Genomic DNA, 22,318 nt, shown 5'->3' on the forward strand with positions numbered 1-22,318 from the left:
ATTGTAGAGATCCAAAATCTCCCACCATTAACTCTTACCCCCAACCCCCGTATAAGCGTGATGAGGAAAGCCACTTAGTTTATCCAGAGGTGGGTGAAAGAAATAGCAATATGGGATTTAACTTCAAAACTCACTGTATTTATTATGTGCTTCACCCTCACTAGAACGTAAGCTCCATGAGGGTAGGGATTTTTGTCTGTCCACCTCTATATTCTCAACTCTTGGCGCAGTACCTTGCACAGCAGCAGGCGTTTAATAAACATTTACGGAAGGAGAAGCTAAGGAGAGGAGAGAAACAAGGAAACGAGGCTGGCGAAAAAAGACGCAGAGGAAAACGGGAAGAACGGAGGGGGGCGGAGTTAAGTAGGACGGCCCAGCCTCGCTGCGGGCCCANGGGGGTGGGGGTCTGGGTGCTCCCCGCTTCAAGTCCCCGAGCGCCTAAATCTCCCCAGCTGGATCTGGAGCTTAGTGGTTACGAGCACAGCCCAGGTGTCCCGACACGGGTACAAATCCCAGCGCTACTCCCTTCAGCAAGTCGCTTCAACTCTTTGTGTCTTGGTTGGAAAAAGGGGCGAATGCGGTTCCTGCCTCGTAACGCTGTTAAGGTTCCGTGAAATGGGGCGTGTGAAGCGCTTATCAGAGTGCCAGACCCACAACGTGTCCCAATAAACCGTCTGCATAATTTACTAGCGTGATATTAAGGTATAACCTAATGGGTAAAGTGGAAAGAAGCTGACCTACCTACCCGTTTGGGTTTTCCTTGAGGCAGAGAGGGTTTAGCGTGCCCACCGCCCGCGCCGGGGCTTTGTTTTGGGTTCTTAACCTCTGAAAGAGACGTACGTTTAACTGGGACACCCTGTGAGAGGGCAGTCTGTAAAAGATGCTATTATTTCCATCTCCTCCGCCGAGCCAACTACGGGATTTCATCAGTTCCCTCGCTATGAGCAACCTATTTTTCCTGCCGCCCTCCGACTTCTTGTTGTCATTTCATGTCTGGGAAAGTTGCTGGCCGAAGCTTTCCTGGGGTTCAGCAGCCCTTTCCGGAGCCTTCGCTCAGTGCCGGGCTCTGGAGGCGGCGGTGGATGAAGCTGGAAAAAAGATGTCTGTCCTTTCTTGCACTACATCTCTAACTTCTAACTTTTTTTTTCACTGCAGCTTTGCTTGTATTCCCTCCTTCCCTGTTGGCCAACTTTCCTTTTAAGCCCTTGCCCCACCTCCGTGTTGCAGTATTGCTTATGTGGAAGTTTTCTTCTTTTCCTGCGAAGATGTGTGCTTCGGTCTGTTCTGCCTGTGTTCTCTGGCTGTGGGGACGTTTCTAAGGTCACTCTTCCCTTCTGCTTGTAGCTTTAATTGTTTAGAGGGTGGAAATTGTTTAGGTGGTGGAAAGAGAGCTAATCGGGGTTTTTGATTGATTTTGGCCTTTCAGGAAAATGTGTGTGCCTACCAAGTATAAATTACATTGCTGCATGTTGAAGTAAAAACTAAAAATACAGTTGGATTGTAGAGGGAGCGGTTTACGTCCTTCTGGTGACAGGTGGGATTTTTATCCCAGCAACTTTAAAGATACGGAGTTCGTTTTAATTCTTTATGTAGTTGTAATGTGTACTTTTCACTAAAGGAAATGTGACTCATAGTGGTTCAAATTTACAAAAAAGTAGAGTGTATTTGCTCTACTGAATGATCCTTCTGTATCATAGGATTATTTTAGGTGGTAAATTTTTCCTTACTGAATTCAAGACTGTTTTGATTTACACCTGTCTCTCAATAACATGTGATGCAAAGTGGCCTCTCTGTCGTTGACATTTTCCTATAATTTTCCGACAGTCATTTCTGGTTTAAAATATTTGCTTGGATGACTCTTTAAAAACGCCTAAGAAACAGCTGTACAGGGGCACCTGGGTGGCTCAGTTGGTTAAGCATTGGACTCTCGATTCCAGCTCAGGTCTTCATCTCAGGGTTGTGATTCCGAGCCCCATGACGGGCTCTGTGCTGGGTGTGAAGCGTACTTAAAAAAAAAGAAGAAGAAAGAGAAATATCTGTACAACAAGTATGTCTTCGGCCAAATCTGAAGTTGTTGTGGTTGATAAGTTTTTTCAATGTTTATTTTTGAGAGAGAGGGAGAGAGTGCGAACTGGGGGTAGCGGGGCAGAGAGAGAGGGAGACACAGACTCTGAAGCAGGCTCCAGGCTCTGAGCTGTCAGCACAGAGCCTGACGCGGGGCTCGAACTCGTGAACTGTGAGATCATGACCTGAGCCAAAGTCAGTTAACTGACTGAGCCACCCAGGGACCCTGATAACCTTGTTTAAACAACTTTTTATTGTGGAAAACATGCAAAAGTTGGATAACTATAGAGAATCCATGTACTGGTCCCTTAGCTTTGACAATAATTAACTTGTAGCCAAGGTCATATTGTTTCATGTAGTACCTCCTCCCCCAAACTAGGTTATTTTGAAACAAATCCTAAATATCATATAATTTCACCAGATTGCCCCAGACTGTTAAAATTTCCTTTTAATGAAATCATAGTTCTCAATTTGTTTATTGGACTTCTCATCTTTGTTTACACATGATTATCATACAGCAGAACCAGATTAGTTCTTGGTTCAGTGCTTATCCCACTCGTCATGTCCAAAATATTGCCTTGCTTCTTTGTGTACAAAAGCAACAGTTCTTGAGCTATAATGGCTGTCATTGAAAAGGAGTCAGAAATACAGATATCCTAAACCTGTTTTCGTGGAGACCTGTTAAACCACTTTTAATGGAGAATAACTTTGTCATAAACTACAGTTAATAATTCATAATGAAACTTTGAAAGTTTCTTTGCCATTGCATAAATATGCTGCTATCACCTCAGGTTAAGAATTAAGCAAAGGGTATTTGATTTCCAGATTCTCTTGTAGAATTAGTTTTAGTAAGTATGAATGAGTTTCACAGCATAGATGGTCATAGTTTTTCTTTCTTGTCTGAAAAGAGATTTTTTTCCTAGATTGGAAGTTGACAGGAATATTGTGTTTGTAGTCGTTTCTTAATTTTCAAATTTCTGGTCATGGACCCTTCACAGTTTTTAGACCTGTAAAGTTGTAATTTCAATTGTGTATACTTAACTTTTGAGTGTGATCAGATGTAATGAAAATGGATGTTAGGTTTTACTTATTACAGTCTGGGAGATGGAGAGGGATGTAAAGAGCTCTTAAAATTAACTTAGGATAGGGGCGCCTGGGTGGCTTAGTCGGTTAAGCGTCCGACTTTCCGACTTTCGCTTGGGTCATGATCTCGCGGTTTGTGGGTTCGAGCCCCGCGTCGGGCTCTGTGCTGACTGCCAGCTCGGAGCCTGGAGCCTGTTTCAGTCTGTGACTCCCTCTCTCTCTGGCCCTCCCCTGCTCACGCTGTCTCTCTCTCCTAGAAATGGATAAAACATTTAAAAAAAAAGAAAATTAACTTAGGAAAAAATAATTTGGTAAGGAAAACATACTTTATTTTTAAAAAATGCACAAAACATACTTTATTTTTAAAAAAATACTTAGTGCTTCCCAGGAGGCTTAAAGTAAAACTTTTAAGTATTTGGAATTGTTACCATAAATACGGTTTCTTCAGACTTAAATTGCTCTCTTTTAAGATTTAGCCAGAAAACCCATTTATATACAGATTATTTTAAGTTGAGAAATGAGCATGACTCATAGAACTTTCTCCCCTCATTTTGGAAGGCAACCCATTAACATTATTCTGAGTGTAATCTTCAAACGGTGGCCTATACCGTGCTGCTTGGTCCAGTCCTCCAGTCCACCCTCAGTAAGACGATGAAGATACTTAATGTAGGAGTCTCAGAGTGGGTCTCTCCTGACTGGGCAACTTTCTCTCTCGCTCTTACTGGATGGAGTGAAAGTGAAATTCACCAGCATAAAAATGAAACTTTCATGAAAAAGACATCTTTCTGTTGGATGTCTTAAGTCATTTCGAGGGACCTTGTTTTTATGAGCCTTCAAACTGGATCATCTTATTTGCTGTCATACTTAGTGACACAGACTTGCTCAATTTGTGGAAATGTGCATTCTTCCCTCTCAAACGAGAGCTTTTGGCGTTGCTTTCTTTCTCTCAGAGTGCGACTCTGGAGGCTTCAGAAATGTTTAGAAAAGTTTATGACAGATTTGATTTCACACTAGACCTTTTGCTTCACACTAAACCTATAAAAGCTCATTTAAAATTTTAAGCTTTTGGTGACGGAGACATTTGTGGCTAAAATGCTTCTGGTGTAATTTTCTACATGAGCTTTTCCTTAAATAAAACCTCATTAAAATCAAGGTTTAACATTTATGCTGTTCCAAGTTCTCTACGAATTAGAGATTGAACTAGAAGAAATGTTATTCACTATCCTTATTTCCCCCCAACATTTTATTATGAACATTTTCAAACATATAACAGCATTTAAAGAATTTTAGTGTACACCTCTGTACATACCACCTGTTTTCTGCCATTGACGTTTTACTATACTTGTTTTATAATATCTTTCTCTTTGAAGTCATTAATCCATTTTATTTTTCTTTTTTTTAGAAGTTTTTGTTTTTTAATTTTGTAAAGTTTTATTTGTTTAAGTAATCTCTGCACCCAGTGTGGGACTTGAACTCATGACCCCAAGAACAAGAGTTGCATGCTCTTCTGACTCAGCCAGCCAGGCACCCCTCCATTTTGTTTTTTCAGTACATTTCTTTCTTTCTTTTTTTTTTAATGTTTTTTATTTTTATTTATTTATTTTTTAAATGTTTTTATTTATTTATAGGAGAGAGAGAGAGAGACAGCGTGAGCAGGGGAGGGTCAGAGAGAGAGGGAATCACAGACTCTGAAACAGGCTCCAGGCTCTGAGCTGGCAGTCAGCACAGAGCCTGACGCAGGGCTTGAACCCACAAACCGCGAGATCATGACCTAAGCGAAAGTCGGACGCTTAACCAACTAAGCCACCCAGGCGCCCCTTTTTAATGTTTTTAAAAAATTTACTTTTGAGAGAGAGAGAGAGGGAGCGACTGACCAGGGGAAGGGCAGAGAGAGAGGGAGAGAGAGAATCCCAAGCAGGCTGTGCACTGTCAGCAGAGCCTGACATGGCATGGGGCTCAGTCCCAAGACCGTGAGATCTTGACCTGAGCTGAATCCAGAGAGTGGATGCTTTACCAACTGAGCCACCTAGGCACCCCCATCACAGTTAATTTTAAATCAAGACAATTCTAGACCTTTTAAAAGCCAAGAAGTTTGTTGATACTTTTTTCCAATTTTGTTCTGACTCCAGAATTTTTTGCTTTTTTTAAGAAATGTTTAATGAGGGGCGCCTGGGTGGCTTAGTTGGTTAAGCGTCCGACTTTGACTTAGGTCATGATCTCGCGGTTCGTGGGTTTGAGCCCCGCATCAGGCTCTGTGCTGACTGCCAGCTCAGAGCCTGGAGCCTGTTTCGGAGTCTGTGTCTCCCTCTCTCTCTGACCCTCCCCTGCTCACGCTGTCTCTCTCTCTCCTAGAAGTAAATAAAAAAATATTAAAAAAATGTTTAATGAATTTTTGCACCAGTGTGTGCTTATCTATGAATCAATTATTACTAATCTTGAATAATGTTGGCCACATTCTTTGTTCTTACCTGCGAGAAAGATAATAGGATTACAAATATATAGCTGTGTTGATCGTAACAAATGCCACTAGATGGATGACTTGGGTATCTGTTGTTCTAAACTAGGAAATCTTCCCAAAGAAAATTATTTATTATTTAAAAAATGGTAAAATGGGGAAATTACTGCAAAGAGCTTAATTTTTTAAAATATTTACATTCCTATAGTAGTGAATAAGGTTGACATGAAAGTAATTTATGTCACTGGGTAAGAGGAGGTAGAGATAAATTCTCCACAGACTTTATTATAGTTTCTGGAATTACAAATGTTCATTTATTTGCCAAAGAAGTATATACAGGGGGTTCCTCCAAAGTGTATTTACTGAAAGCAAAAGTGGGAAAGTCTATCCAAGAATTTTCTTTCGATTAAAAATTAGTCTTCTAAATATTAAATTTGTAGCCCATCTGCTTCTGTTTAATCTGGAATCTAATTTGGGGGAGAAGTGTGATGATTTTGTGAGTTTATAACAGTAATGGAACCAAACCAGGCTATTTTTTTTTTTATAATATAGTACAGAGGTCATAATTGTTCTAGAAGATTTTTGTTATGTCTACCAGCCTACAAAGTCTAAAAAATATTTATTGAGGTGCCCTGGGGTCTTTGCCTTAAATGAAAATGATTGTTCATTAGATTGTCTCTATATTTGATGTAGCTTTAGAACTGGTTGCCCAGTGAGTGGGTTGATTTTAGTCAGCATGTTCTCTGTTCCCATTTAAAATGTTGTTTTACAAGTGGTGTGTAGCTATAAGCTTATATTTATAGATGTTTATGTGGCTGAGGACAGGATTAGTAAATTTGCTGGATAATAATACTTGCTACTATTTATTGAGCTCTTAACCATGTGCTAGGTAGGTTAGGATTACAGGATGAGGGTTACTTGATGCAAGAAAGGAATCTGAAGGGTCAGATTGAATTTAATAATATGAAAAGCTGCTGTTTATCTCTTCCTTTGTGCTGAGAGTTGAAGTAGATGCTTTATGTTGTACTTCTGATACTTGAAAACGTCTTTGCAGACACTGGTTCATAGTGGCTGAGAATACCGAGGCCTATCTAGGAGGCCCAGTAACTGGAGTGGGGTCCTGAGCTCTAGCCATTAAACCTCCAGCCTTCGTCTCTAATTATGCTCAGGTGCTTTTTGTTTAGGATGATTTTTTCTGTGTGTCACAGTGGTTCACCATAGCTTGGATGATTTTTGTTCGCCAGAACTTAAGACCAATGTGAAAAAAGTCTGTATCGGTAATACTCTGTCTTTAAAATGAACCCTATTCGGGGCGCCTGGGTGGCTTAGTCGGTTAAGCGTCTGACTTTCGCTTAGGTCATGATCTCACGGTTCGTGGGCTCGGGCCCCGCGTCGGGCTCTGTGCTGACTGCCAGCTCAGAGCCTTGAGCTTGTTTCAGTTTGTGATTCCCTCTCTTTCTGACCCTCCCCTGCTCACGCTGTCTCTCTCTCTCTCTCTCCTAGAAATAAATAAAAAACATTAAAAAAAAATTTAAAATGAACCCTATTCATCATTCCCTTGAAATATTTGAAGACTTACAGTTTACTTTTGTTTGTTGTGATAGATTACTACAGTCAAACTAAAACTTTTAAGGTGATTCAGAGTTTGTGGGGTTGGGGTAACTACTTAGAAGTAAGTAAATGGGGAGGAGGATGTTTCATTAACCTATAGGAGGCTCTCCCCTAAATTATTTGCTATAATCATTCATGAAGTTTGCTAAAAATGATTTATGAACTGTAGACAAGGTTGTTAAGAAAATCAGTTTTTTTTTTTTCATGTTTATTTATTTTGAGAGAGAGAGAGCAGGGGAGGGGCAGAGAGGGGGAGAGAGGGAATCCCATGCAAGCTTTGTGGGGCTCCATATCACAAACTGAACTGCAAGGTCACTACCTGAGCCAAAATCAAGAGTATGGATGCTTAACCGACTGAGCCCTAGGCACCCTGAACATCATTTTCTTTAAAATTATAATATTCCACTTTATTGGATATGAGTTAACTAAACTTCCAATTAACATTATAGGGCTAGGTGGTTGTTGCCCTCTTTGCCTTGCAGCCGTTTCTAACATCCATTTCCTCGCTGACACAGGGTATTGGGAGTATTTCATGTAACTTTCTGTTTGGTATTGAACTGCCTTTCTTTGAATTGCTGATCTCCTTGAATAGGAAGTGTCTCTGGTTCTCCACCCAGGCAGTAGTGGTCCCTTAGGGCTAGTTTTAAAAGTCTACCTCAGGGGCGCCTGGGTGGCTCAGTTGGTTAAGCGTCTGACTTTGGCTCAGGTCATGATCTCACAGTTTGTGGGTCAGGCTCTGTGCTGACAGCTAGCTCAGAGCCTGGAGCCTGTTTCAGATTCTGTATCTCTCTCTCTGACCCTTCCCTGCTCGTGCTGTCTCTTTCTGACTCTCAAAAATAAATAAAAAACCTTAAAAAAAATTTTTTTTTAAATAAACGGCTACCTCAGTGAAATGAAACCTGTCCTTTGGATTTGGGGTTTTCATGAGATGCTGTGTGAATTTCCATTATGTGTTTCAACCTCAACCCAAGTGACCATGTAGTCTGTAATGACATACGTGTGTCTCATTAATCATGAAAAGGTGTTGGAAATGTGTCTTCTCTGGGGATGAAGTGAGCACATGCTGCTTCTTAAATTGTCTATATCGGCTCCCCTCAGGCATGAGCTTTTTGATTTAACTAGATCTTGTCTGATTTTCTCACAGTTTTGCTTTCTGAGGTCCATGCTTTCTATAGATTAAAATTAACTGAGGCATGAATTTTCTACTCTTGCAGATTCCGCTCTGATACAAACAGGGCCATGTCTGCTGATGCCATTGTGATTTTGTACAAAATGCGAGGCCGCCCTTTCCTCTGTCAGAAAGAAGATAATTTATTTATATGTAATGATAAGTCTGATTATGCCTGGAGGCTTATGTTCTTTGTTGCACAATTTAACCAACCTGCTCATTGAAGCTCTGTGACCCTTCACCTAGATGACAGTCAAATAGAGTTTAGGTAAATAAGTTCCCTTTTGGTTTGTAGTATAGTGAACCTTTACTGTCTGGAACATTAAGAGTATGACTATTGCTGGGTACTGATTTTCCTGTTAACAGAATTGCCTGTTTAAGCACCAAACATAAAAAAAGAATAAAGTAAATGGGGGTGGGGGTAAAGTTCTTTCTAATTTTGCTTTTTTTCCCTTAAATATTGAAAAAGTTTATTTCTTTAAAAAAATTTTTTTAAATGTTTTATTTAGAGAGCGCTCTTGGAGGGGGAGGGTGGACAGGGGACTCGAAGTGGCACAGAGCCGCTATCAGCACAGAGCCCAATGTGGAGATTTCATCTCACAATTGAGAGATCATGACCTGAGCCAAAGTCGGATGCTTAGCCAACTGAGCCACCTGGGTGCCGCAATAATGTGTTTTGAACGTGACTTATGTCATTTTATAATATCAGTTACAGCGTATCCTAAGAAAGTGATGTTTAACAGCTAACCTTGGCATGGAATATTATACTTTACAAGCATTTCACCTACATTATCAGTTAATCCACCCAAGAAGTACACAGTTATTATTTTATTAATCATATGAAATTGGTGGTGCTAACCCCATTTAATATATTAAAAGGTTGAAGCCTCTTACCCTATTAAATGAAGCATTTATCATCCAACTGAGCACCAGAGTTGGGACCCAAACTCGGATCTCCAGACAAATTTCCTTCCACCATATAGGAAACAGCCCAGTGCTAGCTGGTTTGCCCTCATTCCGAATCAGCATTTTGCAGCTAAGGGGTCTTTGTGTTCTTAGTGTCTTCTTTAGTTAGGAAGTGATGTGTTATTATAAATGATTTGTTGCTACAAGTTAAAGTGCCACTGTGAATTATTTATTTAAGTTTATGTTAGGTTCCGGGTTGTTCCTGTACAAATGTGAATTCCACAAGGAAGGGACTGTATCTTATTTGTGCAGTCCTTTCTCCCCGGTGCCTAGAATACTGCCTGCAAATAGGTATTCAGTAATTGTTGAATAAATAAAGCAATGAATGTAATTCACTGTTTTGCATTCTAGTGTGTGTTCTTGAGTGGGAAAGAAAGAGTTGGGCTTAACCCCTGTCTTCTCTACCACTGCTTGGAGAGAGTAAGTGCTGTGTAGATAACACTGGTAATAATCATGATGGTTTGGGATTATCATTTGAAAATGGTTGGGGGATTTCAAAAACTGAGTTTGCTCACAGGAGTGTGAATGTGGATGAGTGTCAGCTCTCCTTGTGTTGTGTAAGCATGTCTGAAATCCAAATGGTTGCATGCTGCTGTATTTCTCTCTCCTCCTCTTTTCTTGGCTGTAAAGTTGTTGGTGATGGTTTCTTACTGTTGTCATGATGTCTGATTCTAGCAGCTCCCTTTTTCCATTCTGATTTATTTATTTTATTCTAATTTTTTAAATTTCTGGGTTGGGCTAAAAGACAGATACCCAAACCTAACCATAATGGTTCAGCACGGATAGACTTGAACTAAGGGGAGGCCTCCAGGAGCAAAAGGCATGGGCTCTCCAAGGTGGTCTTAGATCTCTCTCTGCGCTGCTCAGAAGCCTTCTTCAGTTTCCATTAATGCGAGTCTTGTGAATGGGTGAGATAATGGAGCAAGTTGTTAGTATAGTATACAATTTACAAAAGAACTTGAGTTGTTAAAATGCTGTAAAACAAAGTAGAGTTTATTTTATTTCTGAAGTTTTGGACAGTGAACAGCTACTTCCATCCTCTATTAAGCCCCAGTAGCAGTGAGGAATTGAAATGAATGAAATTACTTAATGTTGTAAAAATGCAAAGGGCGTCTCAAGGTAAGGAATTTTCTTTGTTACTGACTACAGTTGGCCCTTGAACAACATGGGTTTGAGCTGCATGTGTCCATTTATACGTGGACTTTTTTTTTGATAAATACAGTATTGTATACATATTTTTCTCTTTATGATTTTGTTAATATTTTCTTTAGCTTTATTGGAAGAATATTCTATACAATACATATAACATACAAAATACGTGTTAATCGACTGTTAATGTTGTCGGTAAGACTTCTGGTCAGCAGTTAGGCTACTAGTGAGTAAGTCTTTGGGGAGTGAAAAGTTCTGCGTGAATTTTCCACTGTGTGTGGGGGTGTGTGTGGCACTCCTAACACTCGTGTTGTTCAAGGGTCCCCCTGTTCTACCCTTTAAAAAGGAAGATACCTGTAGCTAAATCAGACCTAGAGACTGAGAATTAAACTCTTATGTCACCTGAAATCCAGTTCTAAAGAATGATTATGGTTTGGATTTATTCGAGCTAATGTGCTTTTTGTATTTTGCAATTTAATATAAAAATATTTATGTACTAAGTGCCTTTTTATAAAGTTGCTCTTGCACTTATATTTGTATCACCAAGTGTATGGTAAGGCTTTATGAACAGAATATTTAGGCATTTTTTAAAAATCCATAAGTTTAAATTTCAGGCTTGTGTGATCAGGCAGTATATGATGTCCAGTTTCTTTCTTTAAAATTAGTTTCGAGGTGTTCACAGCTCTCTTGTGGTCACGTCTCCACAAAGTACTCTTTACCCCGTTGATGGTTGTATTTTGCCTGGATTCTACAGTGTGCTGCTTTAAGCCATGACATCATGCTTTCAGAAACTTCCTTACCTGTAAATTTTTGGTTTTCCCAAAATTTGAACAGTGTATATCTTCGTTTTCAGAAATGATCTACTCTAGTAAATTATTATTGTTTCTTATTTTCTAGGAGTTTCCTAACCACATAACCTCTTAGAACTGAACCAAAACAGCGTTATTCCTGGAGCACCTCTTTTTAAGGTACACATAATTTGACACCATAATTTCAGGCCTGTTCTTAATTTAAGATTTTTGAACTCTTGAATGACTTGTGTGGAAAATGACTTTTATTTCTGGCTGTAATATTAGAGAAACAGAAGAAATTGCAGTTTGAATTTCTTTTTACTCTTGAGATTTAATTAGAAACTAAATGCAGGGAAGGTTGCTGGCTAGAATGGAAAGCCCTTTAGCCTGCACTGCCATATACTTTAAATGTTGAGACATGAAAGTTGACCACTAATGCTGTCTTTTTTTTTTTTTTTTTTTTTTTTTTTTTTGAGAGAGAGAGAGAGCAAGTGAGCAAGAGTGCCAGTAGGGAAAGGGGAGAGAGAGAGAGAGAGAGAGAGAACCCCAAGCAGGGTCCATGCTGTCAGCACAGAGCCCAGTGCAAGGCTAGAACTCAGGAACCATGAGATCATGACCTTAGTTGAAGAGTCAGACACTAAACTGACTGAGCTACCCAGTCCCTCCTACAAGTTGTCATTAAACATAACTCAGTTGGTGAGCATCCTGATTTTAGTGGCTTTTGTAGTTTTGCCTTTGAATTTTCAGGTTGTTTATGTAAAACTTGGTTTTCAAACTTGTGGAAAGAATCCAGCATTGTTTTCTGTCATGAGATAGGATTATGAATCAGGTTCCATTTACTGGCTGCTTGTGATCATCTGGATCAAAAAGATGATACAGTTTTATGTCAGGGCACTGTGCCATTCACTGCACCTGCCAGGACTCCGTTTTGTTTTTAGCACTTCACCTCTGAGAGCTGAAAGCACATCATTATACCGTATCTCCAAGGTAGTGCTTAGTGGACAAGTTAAACCCAGCTTTGTTTGGGAATGAGGAAATGAGAGAAGTTTTACCAGGCTCAGTGAATGGATTTACACTGGGTTTATTTAATGCTTTTCTTTTCAAACAACAACAACAACAAAAACGGAATAACTGTTACTGTGCCTCAGGATTTCTTCATTGTTTCAGCTCTCAGATTGCTACAGCTGAGGCTTTGTCGAATCTCCTATTACAAAGTGTTCTGGGGAAACTGAGGCACTAAGCAGTGGATTGCCAAGAATTAGGTAGATAATTTCTATTTTATTTGAGAGTAGAACTGAAAGCCACAACTCAAGTTCGATCTGATTTAACATTGTTGGTTGCTACTTAGCAGCAAGGCTGGTTTCTTAGAAACTGGGTCTTGGCTCTGGTCTGTTTTGCATGAAGATGATGGTGAATGCAGTCGTGTTTCTAGGTAGATGGCACATAGTTACGGAGTACAATTTCCCTTTTCTTAAAGGAAAAGCCAGTTAACTTTATGTTGAACTAAGCCCCTTCTTATTTAAGAATAGGTCACAGAGTACTGCTCTTAGAAATCTGCAGCAAATCATGAATAGTTATTCATTTTGGTTGCTTTAAAACATTTTTCTGTTTCTATAAGTTTAGATTTTAAAAGCCATTTCCATGTTTACAAGAAATGTTATTTGACTTTAGTTATTTTTAAGAATTCCTCCTAGGGAATGGAAGAGAGGAGCTTGATAAGGTTTCAAAGCGAGGAAAAAAGTAAGGTTTGCAGCTTATTCAGCTGCAGAGGTAAAGTTTTTTTTCCATTTTAGTAGACAGTTGTGATGGTTTTTCTAGGATGAACAATTGAGAATGAATTCTCTTTTAGGAAGTGTTTCTTTAAATGGACCACCCAGTGGTTACATTTGTGTGGAAAGAAAATCCTCCACTTCCCACTTGGCACTGAGCCAAGTGGGAGACAGGGGCCACATTCAGTCACTTGGATGCAAAGATCTCCAACAGCCTGGGTTGTTTCCAGGCATTATTTTTGGCTGATTTTATTGTCCTGTGAGTGATTGTGCCTCCTCAGGGCTACTTGTCCTATCTTTCTTTTGAGCACCAAGTACATAGTGGTCTGTTTTGTTTTGTTTTTCCCTCTGTCTTAAGTAGTTGGGTCATATTTCTTTTAAAGAACCTTTTAATTATTGGGTAATTTGATATATGGGCCTGCTATGGGATATTATTTGCTTGATGTTGCTGTTATCTTTTTAGAATTGATTATGTAGGAGTATAGTGATTGCCATGTTTCTGTTTTTGCAGCTGCCCTTGCCTGCAGGTGCTTGGATGATATTTGGAGTCAATGAATTGCTGTTCTGGGGATCAGAGCAGGGATGGGGGGTGAAGGCAGGGAGGTGGGGTGAGTTTATTTGTAGAAAACATACGACTGCATTGCATTTTCTAAGATGTGTCCACAAAGAATCTTGGAAATAACTGTTGAGTTTGAAGGAATAACGTGGGCACTTTAGATGTATTTCAAGGCTATTGTAGACAAAGTGGTTTACTCCTTAACTTTTTTTATTATTGTTGACAAAGTTTCTCAGAGAGTGGAACCTTTCAAAACCTAAAGAACACATCAATAGGTTTACAGTTGGTTGCTTAAAGATCCCTTTTTGTGCCTTTGAGGAAAAGTTTAATTTGCCGTATAAGGGGGTTCACATGTAGTAGATGCTTAATAAATTTTGTTGAATGTTGAATAAATATACTATTCTAAGTTCCTACAGCTAATGTTTTATCATGGCAGGGAACTGGAGTACGGTTGTATTTGTGTACCCATGCCACGTAAGATTTGAGGTAGGACTTTGAAGGAAGAGGTATTTACGGAAATGTTTGTGGCTATCTTAAAAGTTTGTCCAGAATTGGGATGATTTCTTTTTCGTTTTTCTTTCTTTCACACACCTTGTTTGGAAACATCACTTATTGCAAAGGGGAATGATGTGTTGAACACAAAAGTAAAGTCATGTATTACTGTAGCTACAAATTGGATATTAAAAATGATGTTCCTCCATAATTGCTGAAGTAGTTGTTTCATATTACAGCGATTTAACAATCTGGTAGTTGAAAGTAAGACTAAGCACTCTTGCAGATAGTTCTGTAAACTGTTTCTAGAAGGATCAACCTTCTTGTGTATTAAACAGATCACTCAGTGCATTCGCTATGGCCTAGTCTTAGTAAATCAGTGCTGCATGAGGAATTTGCATTTGTGCCTGATCACTTTTTAGCATGTTGTATATAATCTCTTTTTTAAGTTTATTCATTTATTTTGAAAGAGAGAGTGAGAGCGTGCGTGTGAGCAGGGGAGAGGCAGAGAGAAAAGGAGAAAGAGAACCTCAGGCAGGACCAGCGCTGTCAGCACAGAACCCCACGAGGGGCTCAGTCTGATAGTTGGTGAGACCATGACCTGAGCCACCCAGGCGCCCCACATGTGTATAATTAAAAAAAAATGCTTTTGTAGTATTCATGTGCCCTTATTCCCCTTCCTACTACCCATTAAAAAGTACTTGACACTTGTAAAAAGGAAGCTGCCAGCCAAAGTGGGACTCCTTATTTTTATGAGAAGACTTTTGTATCACCAAGCTGAATTTGGGACTTGCGGGGAGTTGGAATTATTGAGTCTTTTTAAAAAGAAGGTACCCGTGACTCTGCCCTATCACTTCTCTGTGTTACAGTGCTTATTATTTTTGCTAGATAAATATAAGAATTTGAGAATATGATGAGCATATTTTCCTGAGTTGATGTCTGCAGCTCTTCAAATAAGAGAAGCCAGGAGATTAAAGGCCCTCATCTGTGCTGGAAGCAGAGCAGCACAGCACAGGCCTAACAGTTAAAGGTGTTTCCAGAGCTGGGGAAACTGAAGTTTTGGTGTTTTCGATTTTCAGCTTAATTTTATGGTGTGTAAAATATTGTTCTTTTATAAGAAGACTGACAAATCACTTTAATTTCTTTTGGGTCCCTAATTTCTGTGGTGGAAAGTAATCTTTAAAGATAGGCTCAGAAGAAAAGACAGGTTTTCATTTAAGGTTTTAATCTTCAGGGCAGAGTACTGGACAGCAACAGGTTCTAAATTTATACAGAAGTAGTATCTCCAGAATTCCATGATTCCAGTAAATGCTGCTGTGAGCCATATAATTAGCAGTAGTGAGAAGCTTTATTTGTTGTTCAGATTACGTGGGTAAATAGTATATTTTAAACTATGTGAGCTGCCTGGCTTCTCTTTGGGAGAGGAGCATCTGTTTGGGTAAAATATTAGCCTCAAAATTTTTTAGAGCCTTTTGAGATGAAAAGGGGATTTTCTTTTCCTAAGAATATAAGCAGTTTATTAAATTAGTAACACTTTATTTTGTGGGTTGGTATATGTGTACTCGAAATCACATCCCTGGTCCCTCTGTCCCTCATCTCGTCCTCCAGCTGTGACAGCCAGGCAGTGTCTCCAGACCTTGTACGATGTCTTTGGGGAACAGAATTGTCACCTCTTTAGAACCACTACATTAGGTTCTCTTTTCAGACTTGAAGGTACATAAAAGTGTTCATGTGCTAATGAGTACTGTTTGTCGAATTTTCGTTTTGGTCATGGTAGAAATTAAAAATTTATAAAGTACACGGTCTTAATAGGGTTTTAGGAAATTTCTATTTGCAGTTTTGAACTACTTGTTTCAACCAGTTATTATAAAGATACAATGTCAGGTGAACGTGAGGTTAACATTTTGGGGGCAGTCTTAATTAAAGACCATTTGTTCCCTTTTTCAAACTCCAGAAAATCTGTGTGTTTATGTCTGTGACTGGAGATGTTGGTTGTGGGCCTGCTGTAGACAGCATTAGCCAAAACAGATCCCTTTGCCTCCCCCACCCCAAATTTATTTTATTTTATTTATTTTTATCTTAAAAAATTTTTTTTTGAAAAATTTATTTCTCAGAGTTAGAGAGACAGGGTGAGCAGGGGAGGGTCAGAGAGAGAGGGAGACACAGAATCTGAAACAGGCTCCAGGCTCTGAGCTAGCCATCAGCACAGAGCCCAACGCGGGGCTCGAACCCACGAACCGCAAACCGAAGTCGGATGCTTAGCCGAAGCCGAAGTTGGATGCTTAACCGAAGTCAGACGCTTAACTGACTGAGCCACCCAGGTGTCCCCCACCCTTTCTAAATTTAGTTCATTTATTCAGTCTCCTGCTCTGAGAGCCACCCAGGGCAGGTTGGGTTGCTGCTTATGGGACACAGGTAGGCTCTGGAGCAGACTCTTTGCTTTTTGACTTACTTTTTAAACATTTTTTTAAAATTTTTTAAAAAATGTTTTATTTATTTCTAGGAGAGAGAGAGAGAGAGAGAGAGAGACAGCATGAGCAGGGGAGGGTCAGAGAGAGAGAGAGTCACAGATTCTGAAACAGGCTCCAGGCTCTGAGCTGGCAGTCAGCACAGAGCCCGACGTGGGGCCCGAACCCACGAACCGCGAGATCATGACCTAAGCGAAAGTCGGACGCTTAACCAACTAAGCTACCCAGGCGCCCCGCTTTTGACTTACTTTTGACCTGTAATCAGTGGTTGGTGTTGTGAAGCTGTGAGCACACTATAAATTATTTTGGGAAGGGTGGGGGAGGGAGAAAAATGCCATCGAGACGAAGTGTAGAAAGAGGGGGCAAGTGGGAGTGGAGGTGGGGGGCATTGAGAGAGAAATATTTCTATTTTGACGACTGAAGGAAAAAAATCAGAATAATGACACCAGGTCCTAGTTGATTTCTGGTTGGTTCTGGACTTGTTTCTTGACATTGGCAACTTGTCTGCCAGGACAGTTATCTATTATCTAGTCTTTGGTGGACCCCCTCTGTCACTGTGTTCAGACTCCAAAAGTAAACAAGTAACAACTGCAGTATGGGGGATTTTTGTGAACAAGGTGGTGCTTGGGTCTCTATAACCAAAGTCACATTTCAGCTGAGGTATTTGGGTTGTTGTTTTCAGTTTTGCAGTTCTTTTTGCTCTCGGCAAGAGAGAATGTGCCAGAACTTCTCAAGTAACTTAATTGCTGTGGTCCTTCATTTCTTTCTAAAGGTCCAGCTTTAATTAAAAATCATCTTGAGACTTTAAAAAAAATATTCAAGTAACACTCTGTAATAGAACTTTTGATTTGCTTACTGGTTTCTGTTTTGATGCCTTTTTCTACTCTTTGTTGCTACTGGTTATTTTTGAGTACTTTTGACTTGCTTAAACATTTTCAGCTTTTTGAAGGATGGCTGTGAATGTAAGCAGAACTATCCTTATTTTTGACTTAGAAGGAAATTTAAATGTATTTAGAAGTAATGCCTTTGGAACTTAGAAGATGAAGTAAAGCATCTACTCTGCTTCCCGGGTCCCACTCCCCAGCCACACCAGTGAAATGACCAATCTGAAATCTGTTCCTCTCTTCTTCCTCTTCTCCACTTTTGCTTTTAATAGTACAAAGGCTATAGAATGTTCTTTACTATTCAAATGATTTCTCAGGATCTTGCATATTAATGTAGATGTAACATTTTTGTTTGGGGTCTGTACCTTAATGAGACCATCTCGAAAACAAATAGATCTTTTGTTATCACGAGGAAAAAGCAGCAGCAAAAGTGAGAAACTCTTCTCTTCAGTGAGCTTACAGGAAGACTCTAAGAGTACCAGTCTGAGCACATGGCCCATCTATGGAAGCAGGGTTTACATTCACCCATTAAATGGTCTTACAAACCTGGTTTGCTTTCAGCTTGTTACAATTTTGAGGCCAGAAACCTTTCTTTACCATATCCTATATGGTATGGAAAACCTCTCCGTATTTTTTAATTTGCCTTTTTGAATATAAGCTGTAGTTCACAGTTCTTAATATTCAGTATTGAATGTCATTTCACCCTACTGATTCTCTTTATAAGATGAACACGCAGAACATATGGGTATTGTACGTCCTTTAAAAGCACTGTGAGGAAATCACAAGGCCAGGAACCTCACTGTATACCAAGGAGGGAAACACTTCTAATACATCAACATAGGTACAGGCCAAACGGGACTAATTTCATTCTTGAATAGGTGACACCAATTTTTACTGAATATTGGCGATTACATATCTCCTCTATAATTTACCTTTTTATTTTCTTTCCCTTACAACTTTTAGGTAGAACTTTAGACTTCATAGCACTGAATTAACCTGCACTGAAAGCTGTTTACCTGCAGTTGTTCACTTTTGTTGAAAGTGACCATGTCTCAAGTTCAAGTGCAAGTTCAGAACCCATCTGCTGCTCTCTCAGGGAGCCAAATACTGAACAAGAACCAGTCTCTTCTCTCACAGCCTTTGATGAGTATTCCTTCTACTGCTAGCTCTCTGCCCTCTGAAAATGCAGGTAGACCTATTCAAAACTCTGCTTTACCCTCTGCATCTATTACACCCGCCAGTGCAGCTGCAGGTAAGCGTTATGAACCCAAGTGTCTGCTTTTTCAAATGTTTTTTTAGCCTGTTTTCTGGTCTGATAAGTACACTGCAGATGTAGGGAAGCTCTCACATTACCTTCAAGAAGCAGAAGAAAATGTTATCATCCATGCTTCTTTTTTCCAGATATTAAACACTGGTTGTATATTGGGTTGATGGAGGCCTGAGTTGACAGACCGCTTCCAAGTGTAAGAAAGAGAATTGAAAAGTAAACTATAAAACCTAGCTTATTATAAAGTGGTGCCCAGCAGAAAGAATTGAATAGTAAATACCACTCTGGATATTTGCTATTGTATGGGAAAATTCTGCTTTAAAAATTATTTCCCAGAATTGACCAAGAATTCTTGTATGTGTAAGCCTCCATTTTATATAATTCTAAGAATACATCCCAAGCAAGGGAGCAGCCACATTTACTGGAAAGCCAGAGAGGATTGGCATTTGTTAGTTTTTGTTTTGAACAGCTGAGTTTAAGTTGAGATTCCAGAGGTGGTTTCGGAAATCACAGTGAAGACCAATTAGAAATTGAACACTGAAGCAGAGAGCTTTAAAGAGGAAATAAGTCAGAAGCATTTAAATCTGATTATTAAGAAAATAAAAATGAACTAAATGTGCTTGTTGATGGGGCGCCTGGCTGGCTCAGTTGGTGGAGCATGTGACCCTTGATCTTGGTCATGAGTTCGGGCCCTACACTGGATGTAGAGATTACTTTAAACTTAAAAAAAAAAAGTAAATAAATGTGCTCATCGGTGAGAAAAGACTTGAAACACCTGAAAAATAAACAAACCTGAAAACAAATATTCTGCTTCCCAACCCTCTCTGCAAAGTGCCAAAAACAATTAAATGGCCTGTCAGGATGAGTGTCTCCATACCAGAGTCACCTTCTAACAGATCATTCAACCCCTTGTGTCTGACAGTTTCCCTTGCACTTCCTCCTCCACTTCTCATTTCCTTTATCAGTCTGTTCTTAGAGTGTTGGCTCACCCCACTCTCAGCTGCCTTGCATCTGTCACACTGCCTCTAGATGTCCTTGGATTGGCTCACCCGCACTCTTGACTGGTCATAATACCCTAAGAATTCAGTTTTCCTCACATTTGCTGTCGCAGACCTTCTGAAGAGGAAATGTCATAGACTGTCTCAGTCTTTTGTGATTTACTGCTTTTTCTTCTAATGTGTTCTTATATCCACGTCCTAATGCTCTGCCCACCACGGCCATTTTATTTTACTTGTGTAATTCTCAGAAGTAAATAAGGTCTGAGGACGGCAGCATCTGAGGTCAGGGTAGGGGATGCCCCAGGAATGAGACGCTAGCTGTGTAGAAAACAACAGTCATTGTTTCAGAGATGGTATTGGCATGTTGAGTTTTGTGAAATAACGAACAGGGTACAGCTGACAGCTGTTGTGGGAACCAGTGTGTCTGTGCTCAAAAGACCTCCTTGTTATTCCCTTGGTTGGTTATAATACCAGTGCAGCATCTGATTTCAAATCTTGCTTGCCTGCCGTGGGTTAGTTATTCCCCTGACTTCTGTTCTCTCCTTGGAAGACATGCCCCTTCCTAGGTTACCTGGCTTCAGCTGGTCCCAAGAAGACCCCAGCTGTGTCTTCAGGCAGGTGTCCCCTCGTGGTTTGCAGTTGTGCGTCACTGCTCCTCTGAATCCTTAGACCTTCCGTTTTCCCCTCTTCTTTTGTGGCCCTGGGAGAGCAGCAGTTCTGTATACTGCTAGTTGACTTTATTGCTCTTACGTTATTTTTCAGTTCCTTCTAGTATGGCACACCCCAAAGAGAAAACCCCAATGTGTCTTGTGAATGAGTTAGCCCGTTTCAACAAGATTCAGCCTGAGTATAAGCTTTTGCGTGAGCAAGGTCCAGCTCACTGTAAGGTAAATATTGTCCGTACTGCTTGTGCATTTATAACCCACCAGGAATGTTTTCTCTTTTTATGCTGCTCCAAGTGGTGCTGTGGTTCAGAATATGTATTTCCAAACCACTGAGGCTGTCTGCAAGAGATGCCAGAGTATAGATTTTTGGCAAGTCGCTTCTCTTCATCTTTGCAGAATGGGTCAAAGAAAAGATATGCTTCTTTTTGGGAACTCCAATCAGTGTGTGGTTTTGTTTAGGATTCTAAGTAGAGACAATTCCCAAGCCCCTGTGAATGATTTCCTGTGAATTTTCCAGGCTCTGGGCCTCCTGGCTGCGGCCTGCCTCTGGCTCCTTTCCTGCTTGTTCTCACATGTATCTTAGACTCTGCAGGGAGAGGAGGGGGACAGGAAATCCTTTTTGCCACTTGTTAGCCAGCCAGGTAAAAGGTTTGAAAATGAGAGGTAGAAATTAGTCTCAAGTGAGTCAGTCCTTTGGAACGTCTCTGACTTCACTTATCCTTGTCCTTCCTCTTATCTTAGAGAATGGAAGACTGACTGTAATTTAAATTTTTTACTGTTTGTTATTTAGGAATTCAGTCTTTGAGCTTGTTTGATAATGTAAATCCTGGAACTTAAATGTGTGCATATCTGGCTTTATCTTTGCAGCTGCACTGTGAGAGAGGGTGTGGTATGAGAGAAGGAATCTGGCCTCCTATTTCTGATCTTAGCCTTGCAGTAAACATAATATAATTAAGGATGAGTTATTGGTCTCTTTATGCCTTATTTTTCTTGACATGCAAACTTCAGGCCTTGAATGATGTCAAGTTTCTCTTATAATTTGACTAAAAGTATCATCAGCCACAATCCTAAATAGGTACTGTAATGTGGTTAGGTGAGCAACCTTTGGTGCCAGGCAGATCTGGGTTTAAATCAAGCTGTGTGACCTTGGGCAAGTTACTGGTTTTTTTGAACCTCCGTTTCCTCGTCTGTAACATGGGGATAATACCTACCCAAATGGGTCTGCTGTGACAATTAAATGAGAGAATATATGTTAAAGTGTGGAGCACAATGCCTGACAATTAGTAGATGCTTGAGAGATGGTAGCTATTAATGCATTTAAGAAACACAGAAAATTCTACTCACATGAAGCTAGTTTTAACATTATTCTAAAGCATAATGATATTTGAAAGGTTTCTATAATTTTGAAAGACAATTAGTGATTTCCTGTAACTTCTGTTTCTCCTACAGGATTTTTTTTTGCAGACCTTAACTTTGGGATTCCCTTTTATTAACTGTTTTTGGTATTTTTTGAAATATGTACTTTCTCACCTAACCTTTTAGTGGTCCTTTAGGTAATTTGGCTGTGTGTTCAATCTGTAACTGCACTTTTATTTACAAGTTGTTCAAAGAGGAAAAGTTATTCCCTCGTAGGTGACTCTTAGACTATTTATTTAAAAACAAGTGGTCTGGTGTACTTTCAGTTCTATTAAAACCAGGATTCTAACCTTGTTACCAACCCTCCACACAGAAAGGCAGCAGAGAGGCAACAGCGCTGATGGGAAAGTCCTGGAGAAAGGCAAAACTGTTAATAAAATTAACGATTTTTTGTTTTTTAGCTTTTTCCCTTTAAATGTCTTTCCACGAAAGGATCACGAAAATGCCCCAGGGATTGCACAGCGTGGACTTCTACTGTTTGGCTGTTAGGCCAGCCAGGATTTTCAGTCCATGCTC

General features: G+C 39.9%; 1 protein-coding gene across 4 annotated transcripts in view; it reads left to right on the plus strand.

The window, feature by feature from the left end:
* Positions 1 to 22,318, plus strand: part of STAU1 (staufen double-stranded RNA binding protein 1) — an 89,311-nt gene that overhangs the window by 31,966 nt on the left and 35,027 nt on the right. Inside the window, exons 2-4 of one of the 4 annotated variants that reach the window (XM_077778273.1) lie at positions 11,394 to 11,464; positions 18,420 to 18,708; positions 20,484 to 20,608. In XM_077778273.1, coding sequence (XP_077634399.1) covers positions 18,504 to 18,708; positions 20,484 to 20,608 — 330 coding nt within the window. In that variant the 5' untranslated portion in view covers positions 11,394 to 11,464; positions 18,420 to 18,503. Of the gene's footprint in view, positions 1 to 11,393; positions 11,465 to 18,419; positions 18,709 to 20,483; positions 20,609 to 22,318 lie in introns of those variants that run through there. The other 3 variants (XM_077778272.1, XM_077778274.1, XM_077778275.1) reach the window with 3 other exon arrangements.

The sequence above is a fragment of the Crocuta crocuta genome, unplaced genomic scaffold (genome assembly GCF_008692635.1).
Source record: "Crocuta crocuta isolate KB4526 unplaced genomic scaffold, BGI_CrCroc_1.0 scaffold27, whole genome shotgun sequence".
Lineage (NCBI taxonomy): Eukaryota > Metazoa > Chordata > Mammalia > Carnivora > Hyaenidae > Crocuta > Crocuta crocuta.